Source organism: Pseudorasbora parva, chromosome 1 (assembly GCF_024679245.1).
Source record: "Pseudorasbora parva isolate DD20220531a chromosome 1, ASM2467924v1, whole genome shotgun sequence".
NCBI lineage: Eukaryota > Metazoa > Chordata > Actinopteri > Cypriniformes > Gobionidae > Pseudorasbora > Pseudorasbora parva.
In genome coordinates this window covers 33,703,785-33,728,990 of record NC_090172.1, presented here as the reverse complement: position 1 = coordinate 33,728,990, position 25,206 = coordinate 33,703,785, and the positions used below count along the sequence as shown (strand labels likewise).

The window sequence follows — 25,206 nt, the reverse complement described above, 5'->3', positions numbered from 1 at the left end:
AATTCCAATGCAGTTTGGCCATCAGATGCCTCTGTACAAATCTGCTGTTCATCGCTGCTGTTTCTTCTGACAAATCTCTACAAATTATTTGTTTAATAACATACACTTGTTTATTGCAATTTCAACCGCTTCCCGAAATGAGACGCGGATGCGCGCCTTGCCAGTAACGAGCACACACAGCTGAAGCACACGCACAGAAGCCAGCTGTCAAAGCGCGTGAAATAAACGGAATCTTTAGCGTCTTATTCCATTTATTTTAAAGTGTCAAAAACACACAAGTTTCACATAAACAGGTGGTTTTGTCTAAAGTGAATGTAAACATCTGCTTTATAGCCTAATAAAAGAATCAGTGAAGTCATACAGTGAAAAATAGGCTATGTATGCAGTTTTATTTTTCCATGTGAATATTCTATTTCTTACTTGAATGCTGCTTTTAGGCATATCTTTACCTGAAAAAATTTAAAGCAGTTTATTTAATTTGCATCTTTCTTTTATTATTTTATTGTATTGTTTATTTTTTGTAGCCTATGCTGATGTTATCTTTGCCTTCTGCAATAAAATTGAATGAATCAAGGAAAACAATTCAAAATAAATGTTAGTTACAAAGGTGGATGTGTGATATAGCTAGTGTAAGAATATGTAGTATTATTATAGTAATATGTAGTATTATTATATTTGGTACTCGCACGCTGTTACTAAGGCAGCCTTATGTGTGCACTTTGAGTGTGCATGAGTGCGTCGTCTCTAGGAGAGTGTGAGAGTACTGAGTGATTTAAACACTGGCGCCGCTGCATGCCATGGCCTGCACGACAGGTGTGCATCTTTATGTCATCAGCATGAGAACGATTTATGAGATTGTCCTTTACAGAGATCCAAAGACCCAAAACATTTAGACTGACAAACAGATAGACAGATTATGCCTACCACAGTGCTCTTCATCAGAGCCATCGGAGCAGTCAGGGGTGAAATCGCACACTTGACTGAGGCTCACACATTCTCTTGTAGTTGAGCACACAAACTGGTCAGGGGGGCAGCTATGAGGGGGTGATGCTGACAAGGTGGGCAGAGGGGCAGAGGTGCTGGGCTTCTTTGAGGGCAATTCACCTATACACATATACACATATAATTACAAACACAGTATTTTACAAAACCATGAAATGTGTAACCGTGGATCCATGATCACAATATCCAGTAAATGCATGTCATTGTTATTTCACCTTCATATGGCTGACAGCCAAGAAAAGACAGATCATCTATGGCAATATCTCCTCTGAAGTCATCACCAACAGTCCCCTCCACTAAGATCTGTAGCAGCAAGAATGAAAAAAGAAGAGGCAATCTTTATTTTACAGCTTGCACATTGTTTGGATGGAAAATAAGTGGACAAATGTAGAAACATCAATAATATGATTTCATTATGCCTTGTCTATTTCATTTCTTTCCGCAAAGAGATCATAAAAGTAAACCTTTAAAACTGACATAATGTACCATGGGATGATAAAAGAAAGGTAAGTTAAAGAATTTAAAATCAAGCTGATCACTCAATAATAACTTTAAAAAGTATAAATAGAATCTTATATTTAACATGCATAATAAAGTGAATTATAATTAACAATTTCCATGAGAAAACCCAGAACACAAAGTACTCCCCCCATATTGTTAAACTGGCAATTGACATCATAGCCACCATATTCCAGGATGACAATGTGAAGATTCATCAGGCTAAGATTGTGAAAGAATGGTTGTAAGGGAGCATAAAGAATCATCTTAAATCCATTGAAAGTCTTTGGGATGTGCTGGACTTTACAGAGTGCTGGACTCTTGCATTGTCAATACAAGATCTGGACCTAAAATAAATGCACATCTTGATGAAAATAAATGCTTCCATCAAGAGGTGCGGAAATTATTCTTCATGCTCCCTCCCAACCATTATTTCACAGTTTGAGCCTGATGAATCTTGACATTGTCATCCTGGAATAATGCCATGATGTGTCTTCCTACATGATAAGCTGAAAGGAATGAAAAGCTACACACTCCATCAATTAGGGTTGGATGAACTGTTGCCAAACATATAATATGCTAGAAACATAAAAATCACTGCAATGATCCACATAAATCCCATAAAGTGAATGAGGCAAATGAGTCCCTCATAAAGACTCAACTGTATATAGTATAATTAGTAAAAGTAAACTAATGTAACCTGCAGAAAGATGCTATACACCACTAATACACAGACTGGTACGAAGACCCCAAGACGACAGGGTGATAAAAAATAAAATTATATTTCAATGCTTTTGTGTTCTCTTGCAAAAGTATTCGGTGCTCCCGATGAATTTTAATATTGTTAATATTACATATCAGCAGGAATACAAGGTATTTAAAGCTGGAGCAGCCAGTCAATCAAAGGATTCTGCACACAAGGACACCATTGCCCCTGAACGACCCATCCTCTTCAGTACCCATAATTCTGATCAATACCTCACCTGAAAGTGGTGGGCGCTGTTTATTGCCAGTATTTTCCTGTGCCAGAAGTTGCCTTGGTCACCATTGCGAACCCACAACAAGTTTCCCCGCCCACTGTTACGTGTGCGCATGTACACAGCCAATCGAAACACATTCTGGCCAAACATGTGATAGTGGAATCGGAAAATGCATGGTGGATTAGGTCCAGGACCTCGGCGAGGAGTTGGAAGAAAAGGCCGACTGATAAGTACAGCAGTGTCTTTGAACTTCTGTGGGTCTGAAGATTCGATATAGAGGTAGTGGCCATCTGTATTGGCATGTGTGTGGTCCTTCCATGGGCCTGTGTTGAAAGTAGGAGTGGATCCTTGAATACGGGTCCAATCAAACATATCCTCCTCGTGTTCCTGAGTCCAGCTACACAGTCCTTCCTCAAAGTCACACATCAGCTCGGGTGCTGATAGGAGAAGAAAAGATCATTGTAAACCGACTGACCAAAAAGAGCTTATGTCAAACAATAAACCGCTTCAATGACCATTTAAAACTCCACTTATACTGACAGCAGTTTTCCTCGTCTGTTCCATCTCCACAGTCATCGATTAGGTCACAGATCAGAGAATAGTTCACACATGCTTTGCTCCGGAGACAGTGGAGGTGAAATGGAGTAGGGCACATCTCCACAGCCTTGGGCAATGAGCAGTTATGGAACATGATATCATCTAGGGCAGAGACTCCCTCGTACACGGCCAGGCTCAGTTTTGCAACTGAGATGTAGAAAGGCCTGATCTGCCTGCCAATCTGCACAGTTACCGGGTGCCACTGGTTACCTTGGTTGTAAAGTGTTTGCCAAAGTAAAGTGATGCTGTCTAAGCCATCTATCAGCAGGTGCATTTCAGCAGCACCAACAGAATGGCCAGAATTATAGTGCCTGGAAGCAAAACAATCAACATTACTATTGAAATCTGAACACTTCATGTAATTATAATGTATATTGTTTGATTCAGGGTTATGTATATTATATACCTATATATATATATATATATATATATATATATATATATATATATATATATATATATATATATATTTCTTTTTTTTTAGCATATTATTTTGATTAATTTTGAATTCATATATTTCACCAAGCTTAGAAAGAGGTAAGGTCCAAGCCTTACTTAGATCTCTTACCAGAAGGTCATGACACAATCTGAACTTGCTTGCTGGAATGTAGGACTGCGCAGCACAGCCTGCTGGGAAAACCTGCTGCTCTTCTTGAAAATAAACATGAAATGGCCTTGAAGGGAGGGAAAAAGAGAGAGTAAAATAAAAACGTGTATTATTATCTTATACATTATGTGACTCATAAATTAGATTTTGTGACATTTCAAAAAAGCATTCATTTGACTTTATTTTTGAATATTTTTATTTGAATGCTTTTTTTCTGTGTAAAATAAATATTGACAGGTATTTAACAATGGAAATGGCATTTGAAACCATTTATTTGAACATCACTGAGTCAGACCACATATGTACAGGAGCAGTTTGAAAAGCATCACTATTTTACTTTTTTACCATTTTATACCCAATTGCCACTGGGTATGAAATGTGTGTGCTATACAAAAAAACTTGCCCTGCAAAACACTACAATTAAAACAAACTAAACAAATTCTCACACAGTTTACGTTCCTGGATGATTTGTAGATATAACGTTATCAATTAAATGGGATATTACAAAATATATTTCAGAGCTATTACAAACTAAGAAGGTTCTTAATGGGGAAACTGAAAAATGTACACATAAAATCAGTGGATTCAGTTTATACTGTAGGTCAGATCTACAATTTAGCATATTTTGGGGCTGACAGAGTAACTTAAATATGAGACAAAGGCATTTGCATTTATGTGAATGCTCTCACCTGAACTTGTATTCGTTGAGTGGTCCTGGGGTGGTGTTTGGTCTACATAATCTATGGAGACTCCATCAGCTGAGCCTCTTACCCATTCAAATCCATCACCCTGGATGAGCTCATACCAGCCGCATGAGTCGGACTCGAAATCACACTGTGCCGCTGAAAGTCAAATTAAAATGATGAAGTAATAATTAAATAATAATAATGATGGCAAGGATAAAAACATTACTTTTTTCTTTATTTCTAAAAATATTATTAACAAAAGCCTATGCAAAAAACTTTAAAAAAAGAATGTTTGATATCAATCAAAAGTAAATGTTTCTTAAACAGTGACACGGCTCCAGTGAAATAATATTAACTTTAAGGGGTTTTGATCCTCGAGTATATTTACTTACAACAGTTGGCCTCATCCTCTCCATTGGGGCAGTCTAAAGAAAAGTCACACACTTTCACCCCATCCATACAGACATTTACCCCACTGTGAAAGTGAGTTGAAAGAGGTGCCTTGAGGTCAGTCTCTGAAGAAAACAAAAAAGCCAATGTATATATTGTATAGAAAAGGTAAGCAAAAGAGGAGCAAAGTGTCTTGTGAAGTGGAGAGCTTTTTAAAGCTCCTTCCTGCATTATCACATTTGTTAACCAACCAAGTCATGTGACGTAGGTCTGAACATGGCCACATTATTATGATTAATTGGACTGTCCAGAGTACTGCTGAAATAATTCAAAATAATGTGGTACCGTAACACACACACAAACACACACACACACACACACACACACACACACACACACACACACACACACACACATTTACAACTGAACATATAAACCTCTCTTACTTGGTAACAGAAAATATATACAGTCAGACTAGGTCTGTTGTCTGGATTTATGGTGGAAAATAAAGTATGTTTATGTTTTCTCGTAAACCGTTGAGCAGTTTTTGTGATAAATGTGTAATATATAGTTAATGACTTACTGAAAAGCTATATTTTTGTATCAGATTAAATCTCAAAATGTAGATCTAAAAAATCTTCAGAAGATAATAAAACCACTCCATGATTTTATTATAGCCCTTGCATATACTCTAAATGTAACTGATGTCTCTTGCTCCTATCTTGGGTTGAACTGTAAATTAGAAAGTTGCTGAGGTTCCCTTCTGACTATCACCATTGTCCCTCTGGTCCCCCAGTTCATCCAGCAAAGGGCTGTAAATGTATTAGACCTTATTTACAGCGTTATATTCCCACATCTCTTGAGCTCTCTGCAACTCACACCCTTCAGAAATCACATTAAATTGAGCACAGCCTTCAACTTCATCTCTGTGTCTTTAAAAACAGCTAAATCATGACCCAAACACGGACATCTGAAGGTGGAGCAATTATGCACACTGAATAACTTACAATAATGAATAAAGCATACATATTGATAAGATTATAAAAAGAAAAAGTTCACCCAAATATAATTATTCTTTTATCAGTTACCCACCCTAATGTTGTATCAGACTAGAGCAGAATTTTTTTTTTCACCATACAATTTCATTGTAAAGATAAAAACAGTTAAAACACTCTTCAAAATAACTATCCTGTTAAACTTAAGAAGTTAAGTTGGGTTTTTTGGATTTAGACAGCCTAACTGGATTTGCAAAAAAAGTGTTCACCCACCTACGGCTGCCACACATTCTCTGCTGAAGGACAGATCATCAATCGCAACAACTTCATATGGGTCACTGCTGCTGAATATCAATCCTCTAATCACAACCTGTAAATTCACAGCAATTACATTTTTACTGATTCAACTAATAGTCAAGTCACCTTTTTATAGTGCTTTTTATAACACAGACAGCTTTAAAGCACCTTTACAGTGATAATAGGAAATTAATTTTGCTTTAGAAAAAAAGCCAAAGGAAGTTGTTTTTTTAAATGATTAATTTCTGTTGTAAAAATTTCTGTTGCCAGCTGAATTTAGCCCTGCCCACAACATTTAAGTTCAGGAAATTTGGTCTGGGAACTATGCCTGAACAGGAGCTGTTTGGACCAATGAAATAGTCAGAGCGGCTTTATACAATGATTGACAGATGATCAACAGTAACTTAATCATCCATGTCACCAAGAGCATTTGGGTTGAATTCGTTCAAATCCTAAACTGAGAACTTGTTCGTATATTCACTTTTACTATTTCTCTCAAAAAATATGATAGTGTTGGTAAGTACTAAGCCTGTAACACTCCTCTCAACTGAAGCTTCCGCGCGTCGATCGTCCCCTGGTGGCTAGTCCCACTATAGGTTATAACACCCACCCCTCCTGGTTTTCTAATGGACATGAGACAAACTAAAAAATCAAATTACACTTCAAATTTTTTTCCCAAAGGTGGTTTCTGTCATTGTAGTCAAGTGTTTGTTTTTTAAATAAGTTTAGTTTTAGTTAGTTATGTGATGCTATAAAAACAGGGGGTGTGACGTCATGATTGACAGCTGAGTCGTCATGGCACGAACAGACTTTCTCAGGATTTTTGGGAGAAGATTAGCCTGGTTAAAACCAGAACGTTCTCAGTAGTAACTGAGTTATGGTCTGGCAAAGCTTCATAGACAAATAATTTCCAAAGGGGCGTCACCAACGGATATCGCTTAAATGCCTCTGGGCGCAATTGGATAGACCAAAAACCAATCAGAGCTATGAAGGAGATGATGAATGCAGAGCGACGGAGAAACATCTTGCTGCATCCCAATTAGCCTACTTATACTACGACCTAAAAGTATGTACTCTTTTTGTTAAGAAAATGTATACTTTTGAATCTGTAGCAGAAGAGTATGCAAAAGCAAGCTTTGGGACATACTTGCGTGCATCCTGTCACCGTTCAAACTGCCCTGTCAATCATCATCACAGTTAATCCTCCACATTCAGTTTCATTTCCTACTGTATCGGAGAGAAATGTAGTAGCACGTTGATTTGCCATTTGTGGGTCTTTAATGCAGTGACTCCTCATGTCTTTGAAGTTTAAATATACTGTAATGATGTATTTAAAAGTGAATAGATAAACGTATCATTACAAAAGTTCACAATGTTGCTAGGTGAAATATAATGTTGAAAACATGCAATAAATATCTTTTAGTCAGGTTAAATACTAATAATTGATCACTTAAGCCCTTAATCTAAACATCTCTATTTAACCGCCGGACTCGCACATCCGTCATGTTTTTAGCTTAACACTTTTGTTCTGCGTTTGTAGTTCTAATCGAATCCTCGTCCAACTTGCAATGGTTTGTGGGCAATATCAGTCATTGGTGTTCTTCCACCTGTACTTCGAATTCTGACCATAAATAGTAAACCATCCGGGTAAACCATCTTTGGAATACTCTTTTCAACATACTATGATTTGGGACATACTAATTCTATTTTCGAAATACTATTTAGTATGGATAGTATGCGAATTGGGATGCAGGGACTGTTTTTGAATTTGAGGAAAATGTTGCAATGGCTTCTGACGACTTTTGCTGTTGTTATAAAAGAAATATGATAATAGCTGGTGTCCACCGCAACTCCATCAACATTTGTGCAAAATTTGGAAAACCCTAATAGCATCTCAGACAGACTGAAACATCTCGGATTTACCTGTCGAACAGAAAACACCAAGCTCTGATCGCATTTGCCCCTGTTGTAAGGCATTTGTATTGTGATTAGAACGCAATTTTCATGTAGATGCGATGTTATATTGTCACGTTTATCAAACTACAACTGATAAAAACGTAGACCCCACTTCATTGATAGTGTAGGTTTATATGTTGAACTTTATTCTTATACAAACAGACGCTTTATTAAGCAGTACATAAAGTATTGAATAAAAAATGTCATCTGAAACATCTGTGTATTTGACAAATATTGCATTTATTTAACTTCAGCTGTGATAAAACATGCAAATATAGTGCGGGCATCAGTACGGGAAGCAGAAAGTGTCCAACTTCATGTCTCCGTTTAGCCTGACAAGCCAGACCCACATCAAGATGTTTGGTCTGGAAACTCACCATTGACAGCTCAGTCCGAGGGGCGGGATAAACGGTTGTCTTTCAAACTCCCTCTGCACGCAAATAGGATAGCGCTACAACCAACCAGAGCAACATTAAGCGCCGCTCGTTGATAGATTAAACATTCGCTGTATCCGGTCGCAAAAACTCTGAATGCATCTCCTCTTTTTAAAAATGACATAAGTGCCGTTCTTCGTTCTTTTCTCAGAGAAAAGCTTAACTCCAAGTCTTCCAGAGTCGCGGTCAAAGCTGATTCGAAAGACCACCATTCACCAGTTTTTGTGTTTACTAGAAGCACGCAAGCGCAACTCTTCCATCACTATGTTAAGCCCCGCCCACCGACTCTATACACGATGTGATTGGCCTGACCAGAGTTTGGTTTTTACAGCTCAGAAGTGTATGGAGAGTTTCTAGACGACACTCGCGGCAGATTAGATTTTCTGCCACTAGAATGCGTCTAGATTTCTAGGCTAGTCTACGTTTGCGCTCCTCCCTGCCTGCACGTGGCTATCCTCGTTGATCAGATGCATCCAGCTGCAACCGATGTCAAACACACATATACTTGTCCAATTGAGGTCTTTCCTGGTTTAGTTGAAACACAACCCATAATCACAGCCCAATGGAGCAGTATAACAACACTTAAACAACACCATCCTCAGCTAAAACAGAAAACCCCAAAGCGTTCTGGATACTGCACAGCAACAGCACCTGGTGGCCAGAGAACGCAAACCATGAAATAGGTTTTTAAATAGTTTTGAAACTATACCACCACCATCCCAGAGCAAACCCCAAAAAATGTGAATGTAGGAAAGTGCCCACGGTATCTATGCAAGCATTACGTGTTTAGCCTATAGGCAAGCACGTTTGTACATACTTCTGTAACACTTTATTTTACAGTGTCCTTGTTACGCATTAAAGTAATTAATTACCATAAATTGTGCATAATAACATGCAAACCCCACTAAAAGCCTAAACCTAAAGTAAGTGCATGCAGTTAATTAATAATACTCAGTAATTAAATTAGATGAGATTAAATCCATTAGTACACCAACACTAACCTTAAACTCCTCTTTGCTGTTTAACACCACAACTTTTCGCATCCAGGAAAGAGTGTGTGGATAAGGATTGGAGGTGGACTGAAACCAAACATCCTCCATCTCTCCCGAAGATTTGAACTGGATCAGAACCTGCAAAGCCCCTGTCAGCACCCCGATATGATGATAGAAAGTTAGCTGTTTGAAGGGAAGGACAACAATATGGACACAAAATATGAATTCCCTTAAAAGAAAATGTTATGTTAACAAAGGATTCAAGAGGGGCATTGCTTGCTTTATTATACACGCTGAGCTTAAAGCTGAACAGTGGTTGGCTAAATGAGACAAAATTAAGGCTGAAAGCATTTCATACTCCAAACTACTTTGTTATATAGTGAGGTTACATTATTGCACCTTCCTGCCAAGTTCAATGTCATCTTATTTTTATTTAAGCAGAGAAGCACTCAAAGTGAATTACTTCATATCCAATAACAGCGGATCTAAATCCATAGATCACAATGAGTGCATGCACTGCCCACAGTTTCACTGCTCTGACAGTCTATGCATAATTCTCTGCTGCCAATATGAGTGTGTAGCCATGGCAGTGGATAAGTGCTCTAAACACTTAATCGGGTGCTTGAGCAAAGCATTTAACAAGATGCTGCTAATGGTTTGTGATAAATAAAAGGTCTCTCTCTAATCAAATTTTTTTACATATTGCACGGTTTATGGAACTTCTCATGTCCAATTTTTAACTAGGCTTACTTGTATTTACGATAATTCCGATAGCACATGAAGGTGTAAACCTTTCTACTTAATCGTCATTCTTGCACACCCGCCATGTAGTCTATGTATTTTTTTGTAGTTGTAATTGAATATTATCCATTAGTGTGTGCACGGATCTGCTCTTCAGATTCTAACTAAAAAAAAGTAGAGCATTTGTGTATCTTTGGAATACTCATTTCGATTTGGGACACACACTAATTCTAATTTCGAATACTATTTAGGATGGATACTTAAATTAGGACGCAACACTCAGGAACAAAATCTCATTCGTTCATCCCACTGATTTATTCATAAACACAGATTCATTCAGCAACGAAGAGCCACTACAGTAATTATTAGCAATATTATCTCAAATGTAAGTGAGTATTAATTTCTTGATTATTGAACAGTTGTATGAAAGCAATATCACACACTAAATGTTATGGAAATTAAAACTTTGATAAATAGTTTGCTCAAAGCAGATGTTTAGCAAATAAGCTCCTATTTTTATATGGCATCAGGATTTACAGTGAATTTAATGATAGAGAATGAAATACGACACTAAAAGGTGTTTAGTTAGAAACAGTGATAAAGATTTCTTTACCCAGCATGTCTGCGAAGGCTGGAAAAGAGGACTGTATATTTCAGCAGTGACTCCTTCTCCATTTTTGGATTGTATATAGAGGTAGTGACCTGACAAAAGAGAATAAACAGTGTCCCGAGTAGTCAGGAAATACAGTACACATTTCGAAATAGAATACATTTTTAAACTTAACTGTTTTTTGACAAAATATAAAAGACAATCTAAAAAAAGTCTGCATATGCGTTTTATGTTTTGAATCATATATGGATGTCGAATCATATGGAGCTCACACTCGAGGAGGAAAAACTTTATTCAAACTAGGCCCAAACTGAGAAAAATATCCAACTGGTGCAGATGTTATTTATAAAACCAAAAAGATTTAATTCTGATCATTTGTAATGTAAATCAATGATATTTCCATAAGTGTAACAGACTACTCATATAAAATGCATACAAATACCAGTTGGTACTCTATATCACCCAATAATATATGATATTTAAATGCTTTAAAAACATATGATGTAATGCAACACACTGAAGATTAATATAAATATTATTTAAAAGTCCTGTTGTATCATATTTGATAAATACATGTAACATGTAGTCCTGTAACATGACCCGATGGGACATTTTTACAATTATCCCATGACAGACCTTACTTTCTTAACAAAATATGATCTACAAGTCTTGTGTGCAACAGGTTTTTGAGCAAAGTTGTGAACATGTCAATAATTTAGAGGCCTTAGAAATTCATGTATCAAATATTATACCATAGGCTGGTTAAATAGTATCTATACGAATAATAAGATTTGGGTGAATTCAGGGTGAGTTATCTCAATGGCAAAAAGTGTCCCACGCACCCTGAATTCACCCTACCTATTTAACTTACCAGTAACATTTTCTCCATGGTCTGCCTCAGTATTGGACCAGCTCAAGCCTGAGCCTCTCATCCAAACATGATGTTGGTAACCACAGAAATCTTCTGTAAAGTCACATCTCACAAACTGAGAGCCTATAATAGAAGAAACTCACAGCTATATCAGGCCATTACAGTAAAGTAAATCAAACACTAGTGTCTTCTAATCTTTTAAAGGTGTCATGAACTGGCTTTTTTTCTTTTTTTATACTGTTGTCTGAGGTCAACTAATGACGTTTGTGTGGTTTTTACATTCAAAAACATCATAACTAATAAGTAGGCTAATAGGCTATTTTCTACACTGGTTTTGAGGCTGTCTCCTGTACGGTTTTGATGGGCGTGCAGCACTGGAGACTTAAAAGTAAAAGCCCACAGACAGGACGGGATAGTATTTGCATATTTAATGAGCTTCAGCTCCCCTGTCAGTTCACATGAGGGAGAGATTATTTTGAAAGCGGCAACTGCAAAGATTCTCTCGATCACAGGGCTCGTAAACGTATTTATTAAGCAAACACAACGATTTATTTCTCATCCACCCGCGATTGATTGGAATATTATTTCTGTATTACATGGCCCGCGGTATCGGTTAATATAAGCGCGAACCACGCGCGCACAAACACACACGTGCGCAACCAGATCAAGAAAGAATTTCTGATGACGGGCGCAGATTTGGTAGGTCTGGAAAACACACAGCCCCCAGACTACTATTACTACATATAAAAAAGACGTTTTACTCACATAAGTTTGTTGCACCATTCTTATCAGATCCAATATAGAAGCACAAGATTGTGTCTGCAAATCTAGCACTTGAGACTTGTTTATAAACAATTCAGCAGTGAAATGAAGTGAGCACCCCCACGTGAGCTGTAACTTCATTAAAAATAAATGAAGTATCACACATTCCTAATATTTTGATCCAAAGGAAGCTTATGCAGTGACTGTGTTCTTCCACAATATTTTGCTAGCTTCTTCGGCATGTTTATTGCTGCTGGCTTGTGATTGACTGAACAGCTCCATGAGTCGGTGGGCGAGGCTACTTGATTAGACATGCTGTAGAGGCGGTGTTTCTGTAGAGGCGCTATGATGTAAGAATGAAGCACACGATCATTTTCTGGGCCTGGTGTCGATAAAAGCTTTTCTTTGACTAAAAAGAAAGTTTTCAGCTCTGAAACTTAAGAGGATAATATTATATTACCATGACCTTTTATATATATCAAAAGTTCAAGGGAAAGTTCATTTCTCAATTCATCACCCCTTTAAAATCTGAGACACTACTGAAACTATGAAACTCAACATGGCGTCCATTAGACTGAAAATCTGTATCATAAAATGGATTAAAGAGAGCAGATACACAATAAGGAACTGTAAATGTAATACATGATATGTATACAGAATAAATGTTCTGTGTTGGGAAAAAAAACAAAAAACCTTTTTGTATGGAAATGTTAATGGACCTTTTCTTATCATCATTAAAAGAATGAATGTGCAAAACAAAAGCAATAGGCTCAACCCCAATATATCATCATCAATTCTTTAATGTTCTGCTTTCTAAAAACCCCAGAGAGAGTTAATCAATATTTCTTTCTAAATCACCGTTTTATCTCAGGCAGACCAGTGCGCACCTTTATGAGTGTGCAATAAATATTACTATTTACACATATGGCCTTTAGGAGCATTTAAAATCATTCCGTCAACAGAGAGCGGAAATAAAGGCCATTACTGTCAAAGAGTTTCCTGCGTAAGCACAAAAAACATACAAATCGAAGAGAAAAAACCAAAGTGTTTAAGATTAATACATACAGTTAGTCTCATCACTGCCATCTTCACAGTTTTCTCTGAAATCACATACATGTTCCTTAGACACACAGCCGCCTCTCACACAAGTAAACTGCTCAGGCAGACATGGAGTGGATGATACACTCGCCAGGACACACAGCAGAAATGAGGTCTGTACGCAAACCCTCATTGAGTTCTCCGAAAGACAGTTCACTAGCTCATTCAGATCAACTGTACAGCAAAAACACAGGCAGTCACACTCCGCATCCAAAAATCCTTAAAATCTAGAGAGAGAGACGTATATCCCCGACTTTGTGCTACAGTCAGTCACATCTCACAGAAGAACGTCTGCTCAGTACACACACCCTATCTCAAATGACTTTATGACTGTTACACAATAGGCCTGCTTTCTTTCATTATGCGTCAGTGTGTGTGCCTGATGTCAAAGTGTGCATCAAACTTCTTGTAATTGGCTAGAGATAGTGGCAATAAAATGTAATCTATTATTTTAAGACACAATCAACTGTGCAATAAGAACACGAGTTTACAAGCAAGTTAAACAAACACATTTAGCTTAAGAAATATGAAGAAATTGAAACGTATTAATAGAAGAATTTGTCAGTACCTAAATTTACCTTCATTTTCAGCTTAAAGAAACCAGACTGAATGAGAATAAAATGGCAAAGTAATCAGCAATACATTAGTTTCACCCTCTGTCTTGCAAAGGCTTTACCAATGTTCATTCAGCTATGATTTCGTTTTTCATGAATCAATGACTAAAACTGAAAATATTTCACAAGGTGTGCTAGAAGAGAAACTCGGCTGGCCATAATAATATCTGAATAACCTTCAAGCACACACAACCACAGCGATATGAATGAATTTATAACTTCAGCAAACATGTCTTGCTTGTAAAAAAAAATGTTTTCCCCCTTTTCTTTTATATTCAGAACTCTTCCAGGCAAGATCTCTGTAAAGTCAGGATTTTTCTGAAATTAAGCTGCGCAAATGTAAATGGCATCTTTTATTTGCAATGGTCTAACCTTGATTTATAGTAGGTTTGTAGTAGTACATGTATATGCAGTATTATAGTCTTGTCTAATATAATGGTGAATAGATTGATATTCAGGGATGATTGAGATCTCATTCTCACTTACAGCAACACTACCAGTCTCTGAACAATCGTATAGTCTCTCTCTCTGCCTTCCAGTCTGCAGTCGGTAAGATATTTTTTGGAACTGTTCACCGAGGCTGCATTTGTTTGTTCAAAAATACAGTAAGAGAGTAATACTGTGAAATAATATTACAAGTTACATTTTAATATATTTAAAAATGTAATCTAGTCCTGCAATGACAGGAATTTTCATGTCGCATGATCCTTCAGAAATCATTATAATGTGCTGATTTTGGTGCTCAAGAAACTTTTTAAAAATTATTTATTCATTCTTATATAATGTTCTTATGTAAACCATGACACATTTTCTCTTTGATTAATAGAAAATAAAAAACATGGAATCAAGATAAAATAAAAGTTGTAACTATACTTTCTACAGAATTACCTGCATCCTTGCTGAATAGATATTACTTCTAAATTACTTTTAAATGGTAGTGCATGTGGGACACAGTATATTCTGTGTATTCAAATATTATATATTTACAGCAAGTAAATTTACCTGCATGGATTCTGTATCACATGTGAAAAAACTTGGTTCATCACATTTAGCTTTCTTTTCTTTTTCTTTTCTTTTCTTTTCTTTTCTTTTCTTTTCTTTTCTTTTCTTTCAGCCCCACATCATTACTGATGCACTTGACATCTCACTAAATTATAGAAATTACCTAGCTGGAATGGGCTATGGAAGGATAAGCAGGTCAAATAGAAGGTGACAATACTAATAATCCTCTTGTGAGTGATAAGATCCAGAGCCTGTGGATAGTGGTAATGTGTCTTAAGACACACAAATCCTTAATAGTCCAATTGAAGTACAAATCTTGTTCCACCAGGGATGTCACGTTCTGTCACTGTGATTAGTTGGGTTTATTGATTGTCAGCGCTGGGAGATTTAAGTGGCTCTGTTCTCACTTAATAGACACTAATTATTATGTCAGTCTTTAAGACAGACAACACAGCAGAACACAGACAGTGTATTAAGCTCATTGATCTGCTTTTAAATAGGCTTTCAGGCATTTCAATACAATATCATATCACTGACTTAATTCAGTCTGGAGGACATAACTGATAAGAAATATAAAACAGATATACACAAGAGAAACATAGACAAGTAGAAAAATAGAAAAATAAATAAAATAACTATAAATAAATGTCAGAGATAAATGATTGGCAGGAAGTAAATATCTTTTGACAAAGATCATTTTGGTGTCTATTAAAATACAAACAATGATAAAAAAGAAAGATCAAACAAACAAGAGAACCTGCAGTCCCTTTGCCTCAATTTACATCTTAGTATAATCCTATCTTCAGATCCTTTAGATCACTTAAAGATGAATTAAGGGGTGATGAATTAAGAAATCAACTTTCCTTTGAGCCTTTGATATATAAAAGGTCATGGTAATACAAGAATATCCTTATAAAAATACGTGTCGGAGCTGAAAACTTCCTTGTTAGTCAAAGAAAAGCTTTTAGACACCAGGCACAGAAAACAAAAGTTCTCAAATCAATGACGTAATAGAAGGGGGAAACACCACCTCTACAGAAAATGTGTACACTTGCTTCTGTAGGCCCGCCCAGAGATTAAAACAATGCTGTACTTTCTATATTGGATCCAACAGGAATGGTGAGTAAAACTTAACTACAAAAGTAAGCTTAGGTTAGTGTGACCACTTTAACTTCATCACCAGCGTACAAAGTTTGTAATAACACAATAACCATAACGCATTGTCCATTATAAACGTGGGATTATGAATTATATTGGGAACGTCATACATAGAAAGCATGCCGTAATGTAAGTTAACTTACTCTGTAAACTTTAGCCACATTCATCGTAAAGCGTGCAAGCGATTCAAACTACACTCACTTCTTCTAGAGGTGCATCAGGAACATGAATAGTTGGTACCGATCCGTTTTTCAGGAGCAGCTTCTTAGCTAAACCTGCTTCATAATGACTCGTTTATAAAGCAGTTTGACGAGAAATGCTTCACGGTTCACGCAAAAATGAAAGCACTGATGTTGATCGGGGGAATCTATAGTGGTTCGGATTTAAGAACATCAAAATGACTGCTTTGTTTGTTATTACACCTAAGAACATAACCCCGCAATCGCTTCGCCAACAACGACGGACTGTGATGATGATGATGACAGAGCTCGCTCAGGGCGGGTCTGAGGTGAAAAGCTGCATGTTGTTCAACAATCGTGGGAGGGGCTTCCGACTGTGTGACGTCACACGGTCGAACGGCTTAAATTGAGACAGGGGAAAACATATAAGCAGATTTAAAAAAAGCACTGAATGGATTTTTATCATTATAGGATGGTTGTGTACAGGAACAGCCAACACACATTTCCATACAATCAACTTATAAAAGTGCATTGAACCCTTTAAATAGTGAAATAACATTCATTTCTTGATCTGTTGTTCACTCTCTCGACTTGATATTTTAAGAGCACGCACATGTGTGTGCATTTCAGGCTTATATCCACCGAAAGGACAGGCCAAGTAATACAAATTTTAAATATCTATCACGGGTGGATGAGAGATCAATCATTGTGTTTGTTTGATCAATACATTTTGAGAGCCCTGTCAGGCAATTATTCCGGTTGCTCGTTTCAAAACAATCCCTCCCTCATGTGAACTGACAGGGGAGCTGAAGCTCATTAATGGAACACTCCAATTTTAGATGCCAAAATAGGCTCATTTTCCGAGTCCCTTCCGAGTTTTTGAATCCATTCAGCCGATCTCTGTATCTGGCGGTATTACTTTTAGCATAGCTTAGCATACATTATTAAATCATATAGGTCCATTAGCATCGCTCTCAAAAATGACTTTATTTTTTCAAAGATAATATTTTTCCTAATTAAAACTTGACTAATCTGCAGTTATATTGTGTACTAAGACCAATGGAAAATTAAAAAATTATATTTTTATACCGATATAGATTGGACCTATTTTTTCATTCCTGCATAAGAATTATGGAACTTTGCGGTCCCACTGGTTCAGCGGCGCGATGATATTACGCAGCGCCTGAAAGTAGTCCTCAGATAGGTAACTTCCAATTCACAGAATACCAACGAAAATCAATTAATGAAAGAATCAGTGGTTGACTGCTATGAACCATAGATATTAAAACACTGGGAGATTCAAACCAAAAACCGCATGTTTGCTCAAAGCATTTGGGACCAGATGACTATTTGGAAAACATGGATAGTGTTACCACGGTACGGCATCTAAAGAATATGGCCAGACAGGGCGAAGTGTATCACCCCCTTGGCTGTTTTTTTTGTTAGCTTGAATGACCAGATTGAAAAGCACTGCTGTTGTCTTTAGCTAACCTGTGAATGAAATCACCAAGCGTGGGGGTTTTGCGCGGCCATTTGGTTACAGTATATAACGTTAGTAGTTTTATTTTTAGCATTCTGGTGAGATAGTTTGATTAATAGAATGTTTAATTGCCAGTATTGTTTATCTACACTTTCTATGGTACCAAATACTACGTTAGGGATGTTACGTTCTGTTCCAAGGCTTCGGAGCATGTCTCATGCATTGAAAATTATTTGGCGGCCACCCAAAAAAAATTGTCCCGTCAAAGCCTTATTTGATCAGTTTTTGTGATTTATGAGTGAGAGGACTGGGCGCATGTTAACTGAGTGACAGAGAGAAACAATGGAAAGCGCACACTCTCTGTCTTAATAATAAGCAGTCTTAGTATATTTCATTCACATATTTTTCCTTGAATTTTGACTCTTCTCTAACTCACCAGTTTGAATCTGCTCTCCTCGTCCCTTCTGCCCAAGTCTGTTCAGCCAGACTTTCTTTGAATCGTCTCTCACAAACGTCTCCATCGTTACAACGCACGCTCTCTGAGCAAGTAGATCGTCACGATGGTTATGTTGACAGAAGTTTGCCTATTAGACGCTGGGTAATATCATTGCGCCGCTGCACCAATGACAGCCGCAAAGTTCCTACACTGGAATGAGAAAGTAGTTCCTAGCTATAATGGCCTAAAAAAATTGAAACTTTTCATTTTTCGTTGGTCTTAGTACACGATGTAACTATAGAAGAGTCAAGTTTTAAATAGGATATTTTGGTCTTTTTTTTATTCAATGATGTATGCTAAGCTATGCTAAAAGTGCTACCGCCAGATACAGAGATCGACTGAATGGATTCAAAAAGGGTAAAACTCAACTGTTTAACTCTAAGGGACATGGAAAATGAGCCTATTTTCAAAAAAAGTGGAGTGTTCCTTTAAATATACAAATGTTCTCCAATCCTAACTGTGGGCATTTACTTCCAAGTCTCCAGTACTGCACACCCATTAAAACCCAGTGTTCAGGAGAAAGCCTCAAAACCAGTGTAGAAAACGTTTATTAGTTATGATGTTTCTGAATGTAAAAACCATCATTAGTTGGCCTCAGACAACAGTATAAAAAAAAGAAAAAAAGCCAGTTCATGACACCTTTAAGTTTTAAGAATGGAAATCAAGCTGTCATGAGCTTGATTCAAGTGCAGAATATTGAATGAACTACCGGTATATCTATAAAAATATGACAACCATTGATGTTTTGAAAGTGTTTGGTGTTTGGACATAAATGTGTGTTGGCAGAGTGCAAACACAATCACCCCACAATGATAAAAATCCACCCACTTCTTTTCCACTCACTCATCAGTCAGCCATGCATTTTTCATTTTCTGAGGAATGTGACTCCTCATGCCCCGCCCATGGCATTATTGTCTGACTCCGGTTCGAACTGAACACCGCTAGTACAGTTTCTGACATTTTCAGTGCATTAGATTATCCTGATACCAGATTATGAGCACTTGAAGCTTCACCTTTTTAAAAGGGGACGGGTGAAGCAGCTCACTTGCATTTAAAGGGATACACACTAAAATGGCATGTTTTTTTGCTCACCCCCAAAAAGCAATTTTAACATGCTATAAAAAATTGCCGTGGGATATTTTGAGCTAAAACTTCACATACACGCTCTGGGGACATCAGAGACTTATTTTACATCTTGTAAAACAGGGCATAATAGGTGCCCTTTAAGAAGCAAAAGACATGGCTCAAGTATTTTGAGAAATGTTTTAAAGGTGTCATAAAATGGCTTTTTTAATTTTTTTATACTGTTGTCTGAGGTCAACTAATGATGTTCGTGCGGATTTTACATTCAAAAACATCATAACTAATAAGTAGGCTAATAGGCTACTTTCTACACTGGTTTTGATGCTCTCTCCAAAACGCTGGGTTTTGATGGGCGTGACGCACTGGAGACTTGGAAGTAAACACCCACGGCTAAGATTGGATAATATTTGCATATTTAATGAGCTTCAACTCCCCTGTCAGTTCACATGACGGAGAGGAGAGAATGAGGGAGAAGCGACAACCAGAATGATTTTCTCGATCACAGGGCTCGTAAACGTCTTTATCAAACACAATGATTTATTTCTAATCCACCCGCAATTGATTGGACTATTATTTTTATATTACACATAGCCCACAAGATCGGACGATATAAGTGCGAACCGTGCACACACACGCTCCGCCCTTCAGATGTCAACTTGATAGAGAGAATAGAAGAACAAGAAAGGAATATAATGAGATTGATCGGCCTGCCGGGCTTTGCGAGCCCTGGCCCATGCGTTTCTGAGTCCAGCCTGCTAAATGTATGCTCTGTTAGACACGTACACATAACAAAACAATCTATAACAATGCAATACGATTACATATCAAAACACGTTTTACGTGTGCTGCACCATTCATGTTGGATCCAAATCCAGCATTGGTAAACTGAATTGAACACCACTGTCTTCCCCACGTGAGCAGAGACTTCATTAAAAATAAATAAAGTATCACACATTCATAATATTTTGATCCGAAGGAAACTTATGAAGTGACTGTGTTCTTCCACAATATCTTGCTTGCTATCTTCCACATGTTTATTGCTGCTGGCTTGTGATCGACTGAACAGCTCCATGAGTCGGTGGGCGAGGCTACTGGATTACACATTCTGTAAAAACGGCAACCTCCCGCGATCTCTCTTGAAGCCAATACGGAAGTAATGTAAATTGCAATTCCTCAACTGGCCACTAGAGACAGGCTCCAGAAGGGAGAATAATCTCATTGAGCCCCATGTTAAATTTCTCAACTTTACAGCAGAAAAAAACATGTTTACAGCCCTGGTGCAAATTGTGGTTTTGGCCTATACGGCTAATTTTGACCATCATGACAACTGTGAGGGCGGTGAATTTTTTTATAACTCATTTGTTTACGTTATATAAAGCCTTAAAGTGCAGCCTAATTAAGGTCGTGGTTACTTCGAGTGACAGGTGGATAGACATTTATTTGCCGTCTATAGTCATTGCTAAGCTCCGCCCACATCCCACCTTTTTGCCCATTTTCTGTTATCTGGGAGTGACACGCAATGACTCGCTCGCAAGATGGCAACGCCCACCTCGCCCCTATTTTAAGCTTCAGAACGGCTTATCTGAATCCTATGGTTGACGTTACGGACACTACGTCCATATTTCTTTACAGTATATGGTTCTGTAAGTATGAAGCACAGGACCGCTTGCTGAGCCTGGTGTCTATAAAAGCTTTTCTTTGACTAACAAGGAAATTTTCAGCTCTGAAACTTACAGGATATTCTTATATTACCATGACCTTTTGTATATCAAAAGCTCAAGGAAAAGTTGATTTCTCAATTCATCACCCCTTTAAGAGATTTTTTGTCCATACAAGCCAATGGTCAACAAAATCATTGGATTTATTCACTTTATTAAATACACTGTAAACCCAAAGTTGGCAAAACAAAAAATATTTGAGGTAATTAGTTACGTCAAATTCAATTCAAAGTTTAACCCTTCATAGTCTAAGTAGGGTTACGTTTAAGCTCCTTGGGGTCAGATAGACCCCAAACTTTTACAGAGCGATAGTAAAATTATTTATTTTTAAATAAAACTATACTTCAACAATGCATTTATGCTGTTTTTGTGGATATTTAGTAGTTTTTATTTCCAACCAAGCAAGGTTGGAGTTAAAAATCTTAATTTGTGTTCTACTGAAGAAACAAACACACCTGGGGGTAAGCAGATAAGCTTCAAATTTTCATTTTTGGGTGGACTATCCCTTTAATTTGCTTGAACAAATTGGATTCCGACAAGCTGGAAGGTGCCTTGCATGGCTGACAGTGCCGGCGGTGTATGAATGGGTGAACATGAGGCAATATGGTAACCGCTTTGGATGGCCATAGGTCTGTTGAAAGCGCTATATAAATGCAGTCCAGTCCGTTTATAGTGGATCCATTAATGCTGATTACAACCTAATGACTTTTGTACACTGATTTTGTAGTTCTGACTGCAAATGTTCCTTAAAGACTTGTTCATCTCATTCTCAGACTCACAAAAGCTGTTGTCAACTACTTAGAGTTTCATTCTCTTTTTAAATTGAAAAATTGCATTTTGTGGCCTGTATGTTACCTGAGCTGAACTATTTGCCCGTCCTGACTGCTCCTTAAGTCATTCACCCATTTCATCATTCTCCCTCCTTACCAGCCCACAGGCTTCTGCAACACAGACCATCTCCACTTTTCAATCCTGCTTTCAAAACAATATTTGTCACTCTTTATTTCAGGCACTCTCAGATCTTCTTCTTTGTTTCTCTGGTGGTGGTGTAACCTCAATATTTGTCTTTTACTGTCAGGCCTGTCTAGTTATTTTGGAGTAATAGTTAAGACTATAACTATTTGTTCTTTTCTCAATGTTTAAAATGATTTGTCTCAAGTTTCTAACTTAGGTCTTTTCAAACCAGTGCAGATTTTAAATGAGCACTAATCACTGTGTTATCAGCTGACGGTTCAGCTTGTGTTAATTCCTCTGAGAAAGAAATAATAGAAGAGTTAGTGAAGTTTGACACATGGATCACTCCTATCACCTTAGTGCTTTAGGTAAATGTACAATTATGTGATTTATCTTGCAAACTACTAAAGATGATCAGCTCAGTTAGGTCATTCCTTTTCCGATATCAAACTGCCCCATGAAGTGCTCATTGACTAGTCATTCATCAGCTGCCTTAAAAAAATAAATGTTTGAAATATGGAACCATTATAAGGGAGATTTACATATGGCCTGTAAAATGAGACCATAATAAAATAAGTGGAGGACAGAATGAAACAGAGGAGAAAATGAAGGATAGAAATTGGGAGTTTAGTGCTGTTTAGTGCCAAAGACTGATTGAAATACTAAATAAGGGGAGGATTATTCTGTTGTATTTAAGTCACCAAATCAAATGTAATCAGCACGTTATATGATAATTACGTTTAGAATATATGTATATATATATATATATATATATATATATATATATATATATATATATATATATATATATATATGAAATATCAAATAATATATATAGGTTTTAAATGAAGGACTCGCCATGCTAAAAATGTTTTAAAAAATTGAAATGGAAGAAAATACAGAACAAATGTAAATTAAAGGGACAATTACATTAGAGGACAATTACATTAGAGTACATTAAATTAAATTAAATTTAATTATAAAAAGACATATTAATTATTTAATTAATGCCAAATAAGAAAAGTTAATCAAATTAAAACAAAATTCCAAAAGGTATTATGGTACTTTAGGAAAGATAAACAAAGATAAGTTTTCATCCTACAAACTCCACACAAACAGTTATAATAATTAATATGAAAAAGTGATATAATTTAACATTTAATTTAACAATTAATTTAAGAATGTCAGAAGTACACTATGAAAAATAGGACCTAATGTCCTGTTAATAAGAAGTAATGTTTTACTCGTATTTTAAGTTAAGCAAGGCAGTGTTTTAGAGAAGTGGTTCCCAAAGTGGGTGCCGCAGAATCTCAGCTTTTTTCCAATTTAAACAGCCTAAAATAACTATTGAAGCATATAATAACCTTTTACAGCATATATTTAAAATATAAATCTAAACACCAACATATGAACATATCAAAACAAAAATAAACATTACATGTGCCCTACATGTGAGTTAGCGTTCTCAACAAAAGGCAGTGCCTGTCAGTGAAGCCCGATCTACGAGTTGCACTATCCTCAATCTATCCTGCATCCTGCTCTCAAAAGTAAGCACATGTATCCCTTTAAAATGCCAGCGACACCATGCAGATATTTTAGTTAAAAAATGTAATATGAACTAACCATGAACAACACCCCTGTTCAGTATTAGTTAATCATTGTTAATGTTAGTTAATAAAAATAAAGCTGTTCATGGTTTGTTCATGTTAGTTCACAGTAAATTAACTAATATTAGCAAGATTTTAATGATACATTAATAAATGTTGAAATTAACATTAACAAAGATAAACAAATGCTTTAAAAGAACAGTTTATTATTAACTAATGTTAACTAATGTAGTTAACTAATGTTAACTAATTAACTTTATTGTAAAGGGTTACCAACTAAATATATACATTTTGAAAATGTTGTAAATGTCCAGTTGTAAGACAGATGGTTAATTTGATAGGTTAAAGGGTTGTTTCACCTCCTATTATGTCTGTTGTAATGTATTCATAATAAATTATTGCTGCTGTTTATGCTTCATTTGTTGATTGCTCATCTGGATTTAATGTTATATATGCATGCACGCATACGTTTAGTTTAATTGTGTTACGTTACACTAAACAAACTAAGGTGAGAACTTGATAGCAGAGAAATGTGAATTTATTAAACATAAAATAAACATAACACAAAACAAAAACCCACGAGGGGGCAAAACAACTGGTTCAAAACCATAAACTCAAAACATACCAACACAGGGACCCAGGAGACGTAGACAGAACAACGATCCGACAAAGACTGACAAACACAAGGAGCTTATAAAGGGAAGAAATCAAGAGGGAACAGGTGGGAGAAACCAAACACTAATCAGATAACAAGGGGGAGGGATCAGACAATGACAGGAGCACATGCCCAACATAACAAAACCCACATGTGCACACAAGACAGGACAGGCATGTGACAAATTGGGTTGGGGTGCCATGGAGAAAAAAAAAATCAACTACAAAAGGGGTGCCATGCTTTCAAAAAGTTTAGGAACCACTGTTTTAGAGTCAGGTGTTTGGATGTAACAGATAATGTCCTGGCAGAAAATTACCAGTGACTTTGCCATTCATTCATGGATTTGACATTGTATACATTGACTACTCATATAAGTGTAACATTTTGTCTAATGTCTGTTGTTAATTCCAGGGTCCCTAGAGGTCTGAATTTTGTGAGGGCATACCTGTTCACTGAAGTTGAGAAATCACTTAAGAGGCTTTGGGCCTTTTGTCATCCTCAGTTGTGGGTCATAATGATGTGTATCCATGGTAACCCCACTGCAGCCTATTCTGTGGCCTAGGTGCAGTTCTGTATTAAACAGAATATTTCTGCCAACAAAGAGAGAGTCAGAGACATAAAGGAATGGAGTTGAAGGAGAGGGGAATCTGAAGATGAAACGACTGGATCAAATATAAAGTGCACCTTTTTTATTTGATCCCTATGTAGGAGAATTGATGAATGCCAATAAGGACACAGTCTAGT

General features: G+C 36.8%; 1 protein-coding gene across 4 annotated transcripts in view; it reads right to left on the bottom strand.

The window, feature by feature from the left end:
• The window catches only part of malrd1 (MAM and LDL receptor class A domain containing 1), an 88,390-nt gene that overhangs the window by 29,426 nt on the left and 33,758 nt on the right, over positions 1-25,206 (bottom strand). For 3 of the 4 annotated variants that reach the window (XM_067450156.1, XM_067450163.1, XM_067450147.1), the window contains 12 exons: positions 24,908-25,052; positions 11,657-11,779; positions 10,789-10,877; positions 9,444-9,617; positions 6,029-6,125; positions 4,763-4,885; positions 4,374-4,526; positions 3,646-3,751; positions 3,021-3,388; positions 2,484-2,917; positions 1,218-1,305; positions 925-1,104 (listed from right to left, as the gene is read on the bottom strand). In XM_067450156.1, coding sequence (XP_067306257.1) covers positions 925-1,104; positions 1,218-1,305; positions 2,484-2,917; positions 3,021-3,388; positions 3,646-3,751; positions 4,374-4,526; positions 4,763-4,885; positions 6,029-6,125; positions 9,444-9,617; positions 10,789-10,877; positions 11,657-11,717 — 1,873 coding nt within the window. In that variant the 5' untranslated portion in view covers positions 11,718-11,779; positions 24,908-25,052. Of the gene's footprint in view, positions 1-924; positions 1,105-1,217; positions 1,306-2,483; positions 2,918-3,020; positions 3,389-3,645; positions 3,752-4,373; positions 4,527-4,762; positions 4,886-6,028; positions 6,126-9,443; positions 9,618-10,788; positions 10,878-11,656; positions 11,780-24,907; positions 25,053-25,206 lie in introns of those variants that run through there. The other variant, XM_067450169.1, reaches the window with a different exon arrangement.